This window comes from Scaptodrosophila lebanonensis, unplaced genomic scaffold (assembly GCF_003285725.1).
Source record: "Scaptodrosophila lebanonensis strain 11010-0011.00,11010-0021.00 unplaced genomic scaffold, SlebRS2 tig00000024-arrow-pilon, whole genome shotgun sequence".
NCBI classification, from domain to species: Eukaryota; Metazoa; Arthropoda; class Insecta; order Diptera; family Drosophilidae; genus Scaptodrosophila; species Scaptodrosophila lebanonensis.
The window spans coordinates 9,748,613-9,763,629 of NW_022060538.1; the positions used below are offsets into that span (position 1 = coordinate 9,748,613).

General features: G+C 36.1%; 1 protein-coding gene across 1 annotated transcript in view; it reads right to left on the reverse strand.

Annotated features, from left to right (window-relative positions):
- Positions 1 to 1,909: 1,909 nt before the first annotated feature.
- LOC115620833 (nucleolysin TIA-1) overlaps positions 1,910 to 15,017 on the reverse strand; it is a 174,690-nt gene continuing 161,582 nt past the window's right edge. Inside the window, exons 6-10 of the mRNA XM_030514265.1 lie at positions 8,044 to 8,146; positions 7,754 to 7,946; positions 3,653 to 4,000; positions 2,150 to 2,318; positions 1,910 to 2,052 (exon numbers count right to left, since the gene is read on the reverse strand). Of these exons, the coding sequence (XP_030370125.1) occupies positions 2,011 to 2,052; positions 2,150 to 2,318; positions 3,653 to 4,000; positions 7,754 to 7,946; positions 8,044 to 8,146 (855 nt within the window). The 3' untranslated portion in view covers positions 1,910 to 2,010. The remainder of the gene's footprint in view (positions 2,053 to 2,149; positions 2,319 to 3,652; positions 4,001 to 7,753; positions 7,947 to 8,043; positions 8,147 to 15,017) is intronic.

Below are 15,017 nucleotides of genomic sequence, written 5' to 3' on the forward strand. Positions count from 1 at the left end.
TGTGTTCTTCCTTCTCATCTTTGTAAATACAATATGTAATTGTTTAGCATATAGTATTAGTTCTAGTTACTTAGCATGAACATTGACTAAGCTTTTTAATTTGCTTTTGCTACACGTACCAGGCATCGAAGTGGGCTCTGTACACGCTGCCTATTGACTTCGATTTATGACATCTGCCTTTCCACTAAATATTTCACTAGATTTTCTTTTTGCACATGTACAAATTTATTTTAAAATGTATTTCTGTTTTTTAATCATACTACATATATATGTATGTATTTAGATATATGTTTACACTTACACATATGTACTCGTAGATAAGTGTTGTTGTTTGTTTGTTGTTTAGTCATAGCCTAGCCCAAAAAAATGGCAAAGGCTAAACAGAAAGTTGCTTTATCTTCAAAGTACGAGTAGTGTGTTTTGTGGGCATTTTGTCGATATTTGCAGCTAGTTCTAGTTATGGATACCACTACTATATTTGTTTTATGTCTTCGATTTATATACTATGTGCACTTTTCTACTTTTTTTCGGAGTGTGTGTTTACAATTAACCATGTTTTATTTATTAGGATTACATATTTTGGTTTTGTTTTCTATTTATGCGTCAATTTCCATTTTTGTTTGCCAAATAAACATCAAGAAGAACTGATTTCTATGTCAACGACTCTTACAACTTTTAAGGCATGTTTGCTCGAATCAAAAGTGTTTGTTTTATTTTTGCAACATACTTAAACATTTTTTGTTGAATTTGTTCAGGAAACGGTCGGGTTCGGGTTCGGGCTTGCTCAGTCGATAGTTAAACGCTGTGTTGAAGCAAATATATATATGTATGTATATAGTATATACTTGTTTTTTTTTTTTTATTTTACAAACTACTCACTACGCACTAGTCGTCATACTTAGTTTAATTTCATCAGCTTAATATTAAACAATTTTTAATTTAGTTAACAGCGTCAAATTGCTGAAAGCTTCCGTAACAAAATTGCGCCCTAAATCATAAAAATGTCTGCATACAAAAACTTAACATATTTATGTTAGGCCCACACATTGCAATATAAATATGTCTGTCTGTACGTATACATATTTATATACGAGCATGTATATGTGTATGTGGCGCAGATAAAACTTAGGGGCGGGTTAGGCTTAGTCGTCGGGGGCATATATGCCATTAAAATAGACACAAATTACACGCATATACATATATATATTTCCTTTCGTTTTTTTGTTTTTATATTTTTTTCTTGTTTTATTCTGCATTTCTGAATAATTTAATTCACATAAATTATTTCTAGGCTTTTAATTTAACTTAACCTATGCTGCCGTCAACAATTAGCTAATTTTATTAAGTTTTTCGTTTTGTTTTGTGTTTGCAATATTTATATATTTTAGCAATAATTTACGGCTGTTTTTATGCATCGGTATATATATTATGCTATAAATTGTAGGCCTCTTCCCAAGCTGTTGTTATTTGGTGTCGGCTTTTAAGTTTTCTTTTTTGTTCAAAAACTCAACAATGCCCATTAAAATTTGTTACTTTATTTTAACGCACAATTAGAAAAAATAATAATAATGCCATTTTTTAATCTTTGTACAAATCTGGCATGCCATAAACATGGGTTACTGGTGGTTGTAGTTGTAGTTGTTGTTGCTGTTGCTCGTTGTTTATTACCTGCTGCTGCTGCTGCTGTTGCAGTTGCATATGCATCCAAGCTGGATACTGCATTGTTGTTGTATAGTGTTGTGGCTGTTGTTGTTGCTGCTGTTGTTGGTATTGCTGTAGTTGTTGCTGTTGGGGTTGATATTGCTGCTGCTGGTACTGCTGCTGCACAGCGCTCTCCTTTGTGCAATCACCGCAACTTGCAAACGGCTGCAGCGACTGCTGTTGCTGCTCCACGAAAGAAGTTGCTGCAGGGATACCGGAAGCCTGCTGCGCTATTGCCGCAGGATGATGTTGCTGTTGCTGCTGCTGCTGCTGTTGCTGTGTGGAATACATGGCCACCGTTCATGGCAGCTACACTAACAAGCTAGGCGCCAGCCACTCATCCTCCGCCAGCTGCTTCAAAAAGAAAGAAAAAACCCATATGGAAATAAATAAATAAAAAAATATATAACGCATACGCCATGTGGGACGGATAAGCAAGCAAACGTACCTGCGGACTGACCTGAAACTGTTGCATCGGGTAGGCCACAACACCAGCAGCTTGCGGCAAGGCGCTGCCCACGCTCTGAGTAATTTGTGGTGCTGCGGCGGCAGCCGCGCTCGTCAGCTGTGGCTGTGGTGGCACACTCTGCCAGGTGCCCGGCAGCTGAACGCCCATGCTAAAAGGATAAAATAAATTGTTTACAGTTTTTATAAATACTTTCTGGCCACAATTCAGAGTTGAGCAATAATGTCAGATAATTGCGTATAAGCCCAAAATATCAATATACTATCATGTTATGGAAACTGAGATCAACGCTGACTTTTAATTGAATATATTTTATTTGTTTTTCAAGGCCATTGCCAGCATTCTACTCATATAATGTATTTATAGTACGAAAATAAATTTATAAAAAAAAACAAGTTTTGCTTGTATTCTGTGCCAACTTTTGCTTTGGAGGTTAGTAAGGGATTAAAACAGCTTTGTAAGAAATTAAAAATTTGCTGTCAAGTACTTAATATGATTTGGGGATCATCGAAAATTATTCTACTTCATTAAATTTAATCATAAATATTTATTTAGCAACGTGTTTGTAGTAAACTGCATTATGATGGATGGTTTGCTTTCTAAAGGATGGGAAAATGGGAACTTATTACGATTTGTGCATTCAATTCTATATTTTCTGTTACTATTTAGTGCTGCTCGTCTTCATCGGAACCCTTTTGGTTATGTGCCAGTTGTATTGCCAAATACCTGGCAATACAATTTAAATTTGGGTTACTGTTCACTCTAGCCCGCAAACTGCAATCGTCGTAAATTATAGTCATAATGGGGTTCTATCACCATTATATTGAGTTGAATTGATTACATCTATTTATAGATTTTAGTGCCTAAAGTATTCTACTTGTTAGCATTATTTGATGTTTTGAGCTTGATTCATCCTTTATTTTGTTGTTTGTTTATATTGTTGTTTTTATGCTATCAGCATAGTTCTCTAACTAGCTGTACAGTCATAACGAGCTGGCAAGGAGCTCGGAGACACAGATGTGTCTGTTGAGTGATGGACTTCGAAGAGTATTTGCAGAGGGGGGAACCTCATTTAAAAATAAATATTTATTGTGCTTCTATTGCATTTATATAAGTAGTATTTCGAAATTTTGTATTTGTTAAATCCGATGTAGGTCTAAAAGATATAGAAAACACTGAAAAACAGAGGCCGCGCGCACAGCGGGACACAAAAGTGTGGGAGAAATCTACGAGCATTTCAATTTTACTTATGATATTTAATATTGTATTTAATTGTTTTTCATTTGCAATGCATATTGCTTAAGAAAAATATTTTAATTTATTGCTTAACTTTTTATAAATAGTTGATGTTTCATATATTTTTGTGTATTTTTGTCGTTATTAATTAGTTCTCTTATGTGAAATTTTTTTATATTGCTTACATCTCATCTCATCTCTTACATTTTAATGGTTTTTTTGCTTTTCTTTTTTCTTTTTGTTACGTACCCCATGTAGCCGGCCTGTTGATAGCCTGCAAATTGTCCATAGGTAAAACCTTGCATGCCTTGTAGAAACTGGCCCGGCTGGAGGGCACTGGCCGGTGCCGCTGTGGGATATGTGGGTGCCGGTGGATACCAATAGCCGGCCACCTGCTGACCATAAGCGGCGGCAGCAGCTGCTGCAGCGGCTGCAGAGCCAAAGGGAAAGCCTTGGGCCAACGCCTGACCGGCAATGGCGGACATATGATTGGGATCGCCGCTCTCCTTACCCCACGCACACTTCACTGGCTGCTGATTGATCTCTGTATTATTCACAGCCACAATGGCATGGGTGGCGGCCTCTTTAGTAGAAAAGCTATATTTGAGATGGATAGAGAGAAAGAGAGAGAGAGAGAGAAATGGAGAGAATAAGGTAATAATTCGATATTCATTTTATTGAGCAGCTCATAATTTGTTTGAGATTTTTGAATATGGTTTACCAGCTTAATTTTTTTTGGTCTTACAGTTTTAATTTAGTTTCACCTTTTAAAAATAGCGACAACAAAATTGCAAAACATTTAAGCTTAAGTACATAAATATAAATATTTCATTAAAAGCTGAATTGTGCATTTGTACATTTTTTAAATAGAATATTTATATTTTATATTTGATTTAACATTTACGTTGTGAAAGACCCTTGCCATATTTCTTTTCGATATGTTTCCTTTTCCAGTTGTCAATTTGAATTTCAATAAAACTACTGAAAGCCCCTATAAATAACGAGAGTGCTCACTAAAAAACAAATCGAATTGTGTTTATTCTTTCTTTTGATCAAGTTGGATGTAAAACTAAATTATTGTCCCATTGAAAAAGTATTAAGTAAAGAAATATAAAAAGAAAATGAATCCTTAAACTGCTTTACATAATTAGATGAAACATTTTTTCAGATATTCAAATTATTTATTTTATTTCATGATCTGTTTAATTTAATATTATTATTAAATGAAATGAAAAAGGAAAGTATTAATAATATAAGAGATATTTTGCAAGCCAAGATTTCATTTATCATTTTCATTGGACTTATGACCGTCTTCTCAGGTGTTTCTGGCGGTCGAGGATTGAATAAATTAAAATTTGATTAATATTCGGGCACTTGTCTCCCATCGATTCGTTCCATAAGTCAGTGTGTAGGAATGGAGAGATCTGAATTGGTGTGCGTGGCTAATGAAATATCGATAAAACCCTTGAGCACTAAATGTAGTTGCTCATCCATGGCAATGCGAAGGCAAAAACCATATTCGCCAATATATACTTATTAATATCTCAAATTTGAGAACTGTTCTCAAAGAAAGATTGAGCTTCTCTTGTTTCTATTCTCGTTGGGCGTACATTAATTTGGGGCACTATCTTGTGATTTCTCTTCAGTAATCAAAGCATAATCTACTAAACTAATTAATACAAATATAAGAAGCGGAAAAAAATAATATGTTGTTGGGGGCTTGCAGTTAATGTTCCATTCTGCTTGCCTTTAGCTCATTATCATTAAATGTTTAAAACCACACATTTGTTCTGGCATTTTCTGTTTCCACCACTGCTTCTTGCTTTCAAAGACCTGCTTTAACCTTTTAAGCGTTCTTAAATTTCCATTTAGCCCATGCAGCAGCAGCAACAATAACAACAACAGCTTATATTGTATCGAAGGCAGCTGTGCGCTAGTTGCATAAGAAGAACAAAGCGTAAAAGTGGTACAGCCGTCTATGGAATTGTTTCGCTGTTGTTGCCGGCCAATGCTGCAGCACCACTGCCCCTCCCCTTTCCCGCCCCAGAACATTGCCGCCATCGCTGCTGCATCATTATAAGCACCCCTGCAGCGGATGAAGCGCATTGGCAGCGGCCAGCAGTCCGGCAGCCCGGCAGTCGGCAGTCAGTAGCGACTGTGGCAGCAGCTGCAGGGGCCACTTGTAGTCCCCGAGCTCATTATGTTACAAAATGCCAAACAATGCTTGCACTCACACAAACACAAGAGGGAGTGTGTGTATGTGTGTGTGTGTGCGGCCTGCTTTCTCGCTCGGTCTCGCTTTCATTTGTAGCGTGTTGAACGCGTAAGCAGCGCCGCCTGGCGCGCTCTTTTCCCAACACAGATGAGTTTCGGAGCCCGCAAAGCACACGACCAGGCGACTGCAATGCGTTGCCTCTAATTTCGACTAGGACCCTCCTGCACTATGGTAGAGAATGGGAAGCTAGACGGGAATCGGGCAGGAAACAGGGGCAATATGGCAATATGTTTTAAGCAAAAGTTGATGTACCTTTTTTGGGAAGAAAATAATGAACTTACTCTCATGAGCTTCTAACACGCTCTACATACTTGTATGTATTGAATTTGGACTTTTTCGCACACCTTTTCAACTTTCAATTAAAGGGAAGAAAAATTTAAATTAATTTAATTATTTTCAACTAAATTAACAAACGATTTTAAACTTTACTAAACAAAAGCAAATCAAATCAATGTTTTTATCGAGATGTTACCCGCAAACAATAAAAAGATTTCAATATGCTCTGAATCACAGAAAATGAAAACGAAAAACTATTGGACACAACTCTTATTAATTTTCGAGAAGCTATGTATGGAGATTCTTTGGCACTTCAACAAACATTTCCTGCCATATAAAGTGTGTCTCAAAAAGCACAAAGCAATATTTTGAAAATAGAATAAAATAAAAGGCTTATGTGCATGGAAGCCAATTTCGCTCCATAAAATAATTATAAGAATAAATTATAACAGATTGGATCAAATGAAATGAATCCAAAAAATAATGCTCCTCTCAAATGTATTTGAAAATACCACAGAATTTAGTTTTAATTATTTTATTTGTTTTCTAATTGTTGCTTTACTTAAGACCAGTCCTAATAGAACAATTATCAATTCAGGTTATCTTACTATAAAACTTCTAAGTCAATGTTCGCCAAATATTTTAGCTAAATTCAAATCAAAATAAATCAATTTTATGCATACTTTTAAATAGTTTAATTTATTTACTGCTAAGGAAATTTCTTGCTACTTTCAAGTTTCAAAAAATATTCTTCATTTGAGAATGTTGAAATTGGTTGGGAATTAATAGTTGGTGTCATTATAATTTATTAATTTAAGTATATTTTTGTTTAGTGATATCAACGTTCTGCTCCATTGTTGCTTTGCTGATGGTTGGGCCAACCTTTAAAACCCTATCAGAGTGCGGCAGCTGTGATCAGCGAGCCTTTGGCTCAACTCGTAAATGTTTTGAGCCTGGTGTTGCCTTTGTTATTGTTGTTGTTATTGTTGTTGCTATTGCTTTTGTTGCCGTTTTTGCTGTGCACTTTTTATATTGCGGAGCGTCGCTTTTCACATGACGCTGTTATTGCGGTTCATTGTTTTGTAGCTTCAAATTTGCCGCGTGCTCTTTGTTGTTGCTATTGCTTTTGTTGTTCCTGTTGTTGTTGTTCTTTCTGAGTGCAAAAGTGTTGTTGATTTATTAACGGTACATGATGGTGGTGGTGGTGGCGGTGGTGGTTGATATGGCGTGCACTCAATTGCGAAGCCGATGGCGACAGCAACAATAGGCGCTGGCGCTGGCGGCGACGACGACGACGCTTGCCACAATACAGCAGAAATCAAAATGGCGGCACAATGGGTTAATGTAGTACAAGTAGAGCTCATGTTATTGCATATTGTTGTGGTTGTTGCTGTTGTTGTTGCTGCCGCTTGTGCTCCGCTACTTTTGCACTTGGGCGGTGCTTTGTTATCCTGGCCACTTGCGTGTGGCGCCGTTTCATTTTTTTTTTTATTTTTTATTATTATTATTGTTGGAGTTGCTGGGACTGGCTTTTACGCGTACATAAGCATTTCTATATGTTGTGTGAATTATAAAGTTTGCATTAACCCACTTCGGCCAACATCGGTACTCGGCGCTGCCCACATCGATTAGTTAGTGCCAGTGCATTACGTATACGCAGCATGGCACGCAACTGCGTCAGAACTTTGCACATTTTCCTGGCGAGTTTCAGTTTTCATTTTATTTTTGTATTACTTTCTTTTGTTGTTGTTGCTATTATTTTTGCTTTTTTTTTGCCTTTCTGCGGCCTTGCCACTTACCGTACAAATGCATATCCCTTGTCCTTGAACACCCGTATCTCCTGTATTGTGCCATAGGGTGAAAATGTTTTCTGCAATATTTCCTCGTTGAGAAAGCCAGAGAGCGCCCCATTGATACCGCCACAATAGACGGTGCAATTTGTGGGGCTGCTTTGGTTGTAAACTTCGTCAAATGTCAAAGGTTTTGCATTCACTGGAACAAGAGAGGGTATGGGCTAGAATGTGAACTCTGTTTCTCTCTCTCTCTCTCTCTCTCTCTCTCTCTCATTCGCTCTTGGACTCATACTTACAGTCTGCCTTGGTAGCTGGCGGTTTTCTTGTTGCCCAGTTTGTGCGTATTGAACGCGATCCCAGCCACTGACCGTTCATGGCTGTAATAGCGGTTTCGGCTTCCTGAAAACAAATAAAAAATAATAATTTTGAATCATTTTTAGATAAGAGCTTAGCATGTATATTTAAATAAAGTGCATGTTATTCATTAAAATAAAGGACAAATACGAAGTATATTTTATGAGAGAACTGGTTGTTGTTTTAATCCATATGACTAAAAGCTATTTATTTTCTTTGTTTGAAGTAAATTTTTTCTGAACATTATTGGTTATACTGGATTAGAACACTGACTGCCTAACGAGTTAGCTCAGCAGGTCAGTTTAAGTTGACATTGAGGAACATGAAGGGGAACTGCTAGGGAGGAAAGTGCTGCACAGCACCATCCTGACAAGAATGGAATTGATATGCCACTTGTCTGTTTCAGGCTTTTTTCGCGCAACCACTCAAGGACAAGAGTCCAACAATAGTGGGAGAAAAATAAATCGAACGGAAAAGAACCGCGGAGCTTCTGAAACTGTAAAGAAGTTTCCGAAGTCTCTGATTTAGCAGCTCCATGTGTAGGACATTCCAAGTGTAGTGGCGTGTAATAATGGTAGAAATCTTTCTAACTTTCCAAGCGGCTTTCCACAAAAACAAATGTACGTTTACTTACAAAAGTATAAATAATAATAATTCTTAATTAATGTAATTTTTATTATTATTGATTTTTAATGAGCGCGCCAAGGGTGTTAAATAGGTTAGCATCCATTATGCATCAAATTCCATTTACTTCCCTGAAGAAAACTTCTGCTAAGAATTTAAATACCTACATGAAACACAATATAAACTTGTTGTAATACATTTTTTTTTGAGCCGGCAATGAACAATGACTACAGAAGGAGTCAACGAAAACACTTTTTCATTATAATCAACAATTTATTTTTTACTATTTTGTGAGATTTTAAATTTGAATCCATATATATTGGATCCCATATAGATTGGTAAAATAAGGATTAGAAAGTTCACATACCGCCCCCATCATTTTTCATATATACTTGTAAGTCAATTCAAAGCGATTGAGCGCACAAATATTAAGCACTGCTCTAATCGGCGCATTTTCCCGGAATGTTTGTACAGTCGTCTAACATGTTATTTCGAAATTCCTCCTTGGTATTACGACTCGTGCTTAAGTATTATAAGTAAGCGCGTGTTATGCCCACAAATTGGCCGGAAGCGACCGCGGCCATTTAGCTGAGTTTGTCTAGCCATTAAGCGGCTTATGGCGCAGGCCAGAAACTTCAATTGACTTGACGATAAAACAAAGCACCGCAATAAGAACATGAACAAAAACAAGAAGAAGAAGAAGAAGAACAAAAAAGAGCTAAAATAAACATAAACAAACCAACAGCTTGACGCGCAGCCCAAAAGTGTTAAAAGCTGACAAGTAGTTGAGGCTGCCAGAAACTTGCTCCTTCAGTTGCGATTGTCGCCAACACCGAACGAAGTCGGGCAGAGTGTTTGATTTCTTTGGTGTTTTGGTGGCATTTTGGCAGATGGGGGATTTATTGCGGCGCTTTAAGTGCCGGCTGCTTTTAAAGTAGTTGTGGCATGGGCCATGTGGCGTATACGTAATGGATGTGTATGAGTATTTTCTTTTTCAGATGTTTTTTTTTTTGCAGGGGCATGCGCAAATTATAATTTCAATTTCGCATAAAAGGTAATTCGTGCGTATCAAACGTGATTCATGCCAAAATGATTGCAACTGGCAGGCAGACGGAAGACGCCAGCCGCCAACCACCAACCGCCAATCGCCTGCCGCTTGCCGCCTAGCCGCCTTGCATGCAGCATGTGTGGGCGTTTCAAAGCAATTTACTTGCGGCACACCAAAGACCGAGCAGGCAGCAATGCAATAATGGCGTTTGTTGGTATTTCAACGCAGCAGCTGCTCATTGCACGTTTCGCCTTTGCTGCCTGCGATTCCGACTGCCACAGCCAGCGACTGTAACTAGAAGCCGTGCGGCAGTGTGGCAGGCATGTAGCCTGCTACGTGCAACGCTCGAAATCAGCGGCATTGCCGTTGACGTGCAACTTTTTCTCATCGTTGTTGCTGCCACAGCTATTGTTGTTGTTGTTGTTCTTCTTCTTGTTGATCGTTGCTGTTGATTGTTGCTGTTGTTGGCCTTTAATTTAACCACTTGAGCAAGAGTCAACAATTGAGTGGCTGCCCCTGCCACACTTTGTGGCCACTGTCACAAACAACAAATATACATACATACATACATATATGCATGTACTATGTATATTTTTATATTGTGGATTTCAAGTAAATATGTACATATTATTGGCCACTCTCTTTTACTGCAGCAGGCTAATTGCTGCTCTCATGCGCCGTGCACTTGCTAAGCTAACGGTAAATTGATTGAATAATATTGCCAGGCTGAGAACTGCGAGAGAGCGGCCTGCGGGCAAAGAGAGTCAGTCTTACGCATGCGATCGAGTAAGCCTGATTGTAAGCCGCCGTTTCTCTCTTTCACAACATTGAATCATGCTTTAACTTTTTGAATCATTTGCATCACCATTTTTTATAATTTCAGTTTAAAAATCAATATTTTAGTAATATTTGCTCCGAATATTAAAGTGGATCATAAATTGAAATACACTTTTGCATAATATGCTTCTAAATGGAAACAACAAGTATTTAAAATATTTTGAGTCATAAGAAATACGGTTATAATTTAGATTATTAATTTCGTTTTAAATTGGAACAAATGTATTCAAGTTTAATGTTATTGAATGGATTGTGATTGTAACTGAAGCGAATTTGCGGCAATGCCAAGCTAGTGTGTAGGATAATATTCCCAAACTGTAGGAGATCAATTTTAATATTATTCAAAAATTCCCTTTCATACATATATTTCTTTATTTTATTTGTTTTTGCTTTTGGACTAAAGTTTTACTAAGTTCCATGGTAATAATGGAGATGTTCGTTTAGACTCACCCTCTAAAGAACCCGTGGATACAATTGAAAAGCTTAAAGCAAAAATTTAGGGCTCGGCGGATTTCTTTCAAATCCATAGCGTCTGATCTTTGCTAGAATATAATTAAGAAATAATCGCATCCTGTCCGATAATAACAAGCATTTCTGAAGAAAAAGAACTACTACCACTCTACTCGAAAGGAAAAAGGTCAAGCTCAAGCTTGCTCTTCTTGAATACTACAAAGGAGTAGTATCCTTCGTGACTATACAGTTGAAAAGGATCGGCATTGCTGGTATGGTGGGAAATGCTTGTTGCATGTTGTCTGCAGCAAGATTGAGAATAATTATCGCATTTTGAAATGGAATACAATTTGTTTTGATTTAATCTTTAAGTATTTTAATTTTAATTTGTTTTCTTCTATCTTCTATTGCTATATTTTTTCATCTTCACTTCTTTTTTGATAGCTCTAATAACGTATCTGACTACTCTCTGCTGTGAATCGGGGCATAGCTGGCCGTTTGGCAAATAAAATGCCCCCACCGTGTCGGATTCGTTATTAGATATTTTTGTCATTTTTATAGGCTTTTTTAATTTCTTTAGTTTTATTTAGTTTATCGACTGCATTGTTTGTCGATGAAAACTAAAATAAATAATTTAAAAAATTCGAATGGAAAAAATCAATAATTTGAAATAAAAGAGTTTTTTCCATTACTAATTACTACTAATAACTAAGCTGTCGATTAACAAATTGCAAAGGACGCTATATGTAAACAATTGTGTATAATTATTTAATTCGGCTGATCATGCTTTTTTTAAACACAATTCATTCTTTACTTTGTGGTAGATAATTAAATACGTACTTTATATAAAAACACTGTATCAAACAAATTTCTGAGGCGAACAAATTCTCCAAACGTTATCTGTAAGTCTCTGCAAGAATCTAGCGAACTATAATAAATTGTATATATTGTATACTATAGTAAATATAGTAGTCTATATAGTAGTCTATATAGTAGTCTATAGTTTTTTAAAATTTTATTTATTTATTTTTTCACTACTAACTTAATGAGAAGTCGCGTCTTCAAATAAAATTGAACTCCACTGACCCAACAAATGCTGCTATTGCCTTGCAATTTATGGATATGCAGAATATTTAATGGTCCCAGTGGTAATTTATTTCGAGCAGGGTGCAATGATGTACGTTATAAATATACTCACACACACACACACAACCATTTATATATACTTGTATGTATGTGCATTGGTGTGTGTGTGTGTTTTGTGCACCGCCCGCTGTTTGCGTGCGTGCGCATTTTTATGCATCTACAGTTGAATTTTTCATATTTGCATAAACTATAAATTGTGCATTTTTAACCGATACGCATCGTTGATTGTGACACAGAACAGCAGCAACAACAAAAGCAACAACAACTATATATAACAAGCGACGGAACAACAACTCAGCAACAGCGACAAGCCGGTTGATGGGCGCCAAACAATGCGATTACACTATACAACAGATTTTTGCGCCATGCATGATGAAAATATAACACAACAGATGTTAAAGTTGAAATAACTGTTGTTTTAAAAAGGGTGGGCTCTATGTTTCAACATATTCTGAATAATATTTATGCAGGTTTTTAGGGAATAAAGCGCAATTGAAATGCAAATAGAGGCAAAATAATCTTTTAGTTTATTTTCTATTTTAATTTCTTTATTGATTTTATTATTATTTATTGTTGCTAATATGAATATTTTTGTTGATCAAATAAAAACCATACATTTTTAAAGCTTTAATTTGACATTCAACATAGGAATATGTTGGTAGACCACAATTGAACTGATGGTCATCTCCTAAGAAGATTCGACGAAATGTCGCAACAGATTTTAGTGTTCGACGTTTTGTTTCTATATTGCATACAATATAATTAGTGACATTGATTGAACGAATGAGGCAGCATTGTAAAAAATAAAATTGATGAATACAAATATAAACAGAGCTGCGCAATAAATTGTGGAAAAAATTACTTAAAAGGCACCAAGAATTCGATGAAGATCACCTAACAGCCATTTTTCCAAAAGCCTACTTTTTATCGAGCACCATTAAATTCCAACGAGCTTATAGCGCAGGATATTTTAGACACTACTTTGAAATGAATAAAGAAGGGAACTCATCAATTGAATACATGTGCATTTGTAAGTGCTTCAAACAAGTATTATATATATTATTATATATTATATATTATTATATTATATATATAGTATACGTGTATAACATAAAAAGTATCAATTATATATTTCCATTTCCTTTAAGAAAGGATTAGCTGCATGCCTGGACACGAATACGCATAGGCTCTATGTAAGAAATTTCAATTGTTTTTCATCATAATGTTCTCCATTAGTTGTTGCTTTGATTAATAACGTATCTTGTTTAATTTGTTTTATTGATTTTTTTAAATTTTTCCTGATATATTAACATTTGTTTGTTTGTTAGATATATAGCTATTATATTTTGTTTTTCTTTATCTTATTTTTGTACTCATTAATTAAAACATCATTAGTCGAGCTGACTTGTTTCCTTTTATGTTTTCCCAAATCTGAGGAAAAGTTACCTAACAGCCAAGTGCCGGATCCAAGAGCTGTGTAAACAACATATTCCTCCGAACAAGGAAGTGTCCTTAATCATTTAATTTAATATTCGTTAATTGTATTTGCCAATATATATGTACATACATTAGGCGGACGTTAAAAAGGAGATAAATAGCTTAACTTATAATGACCAGTTAAATCTTATAGCTATGAGAGATCCCTTTGGTTGAGTTTAGTTAAATAATTCATACAAAGAGTGTTAAACTAATTCAAAATTTTTAAGATAATTATTGTAATTGTTATTCGATTTTTTTTCCAGCTGAACGACAATCAGTTCGTTGCATAGTGTTGTTGTCCAACAGCGGGTATGAAATGCCAGTTGAATGTTTCAAGTCTATGCGTTGCATGTGCAACTTTAAACTTGCCACATGCAATATTTAATTTCTGTCTTTCACATCCCCGCTTCGGGCCACAATTCAAGTTTGGCTTGAGGCGCTTTCCGGTGACAACCATTCGATTGCAGTCAGCAGAGCTTTTAAGCTCGTTGCCAATGCATGTGTCAACACAAATTGTCTTAACAAGCACTTGACAATGCGAATTGGAGTGAAATAGTGAATGAGTGTGTGTGTGTGTGTGTGTGTGTGTGTGTGCGGCCACACAGGCAAGCAAAGTTTTTGCTGTGCAGCGAACATTTTCTGGCCAAGCAGTTTGTCTTCGCTTTGACAGTGGCCCGAAAAAGTTTATCAATCATTTTGGTGGTAAATTGCTTAGAAAACATTTTGTGAACATGAATTGAAGCACAAGAGAAGTGGAAGTAGAAGCTGCTGCCACATGCTGCTGGTCAGTAGAGGTTGCTTAAAAATGTATGTAGTTCATAGCCGGAAGAATGTGGATGTCCATTTTAAACAAAGCAGTGATCGGGCGTTGAACTTGCGGGTAGAATATAAATGGTGGAACATACTTACAACACACTGTAACTTATAAAAGGTCTTACTTTTTGAATCAATTCTAAATTCTAATTCTAAATATATGTATAAAAAACATGAATATATTAAAACTAACATATGATTTCACTTTCACAAGAAACAATCATAAAAAAGAAACTTTAAAGCCACACAAATATCACACCAATACATATTATAGATCCTATAAAACAAAAGCAAACACAAAGTATGTAAAATACGGTCCAATACAATCCAAGCTGTCAATTCTCCGCCACTTACTTGTATTCTCGAAAACTATTCAATCATATATGTAAGTAATTGCCTCTTTCCTCGCCCCCACATACATAGTAAGATGTGTTGAAGCGTATAACTCCTCAACACATCTTACTGCAATGTTCATATTTACAAAAACACAGAGAACTTCTCCTTCTGCTTTAGTAGCGC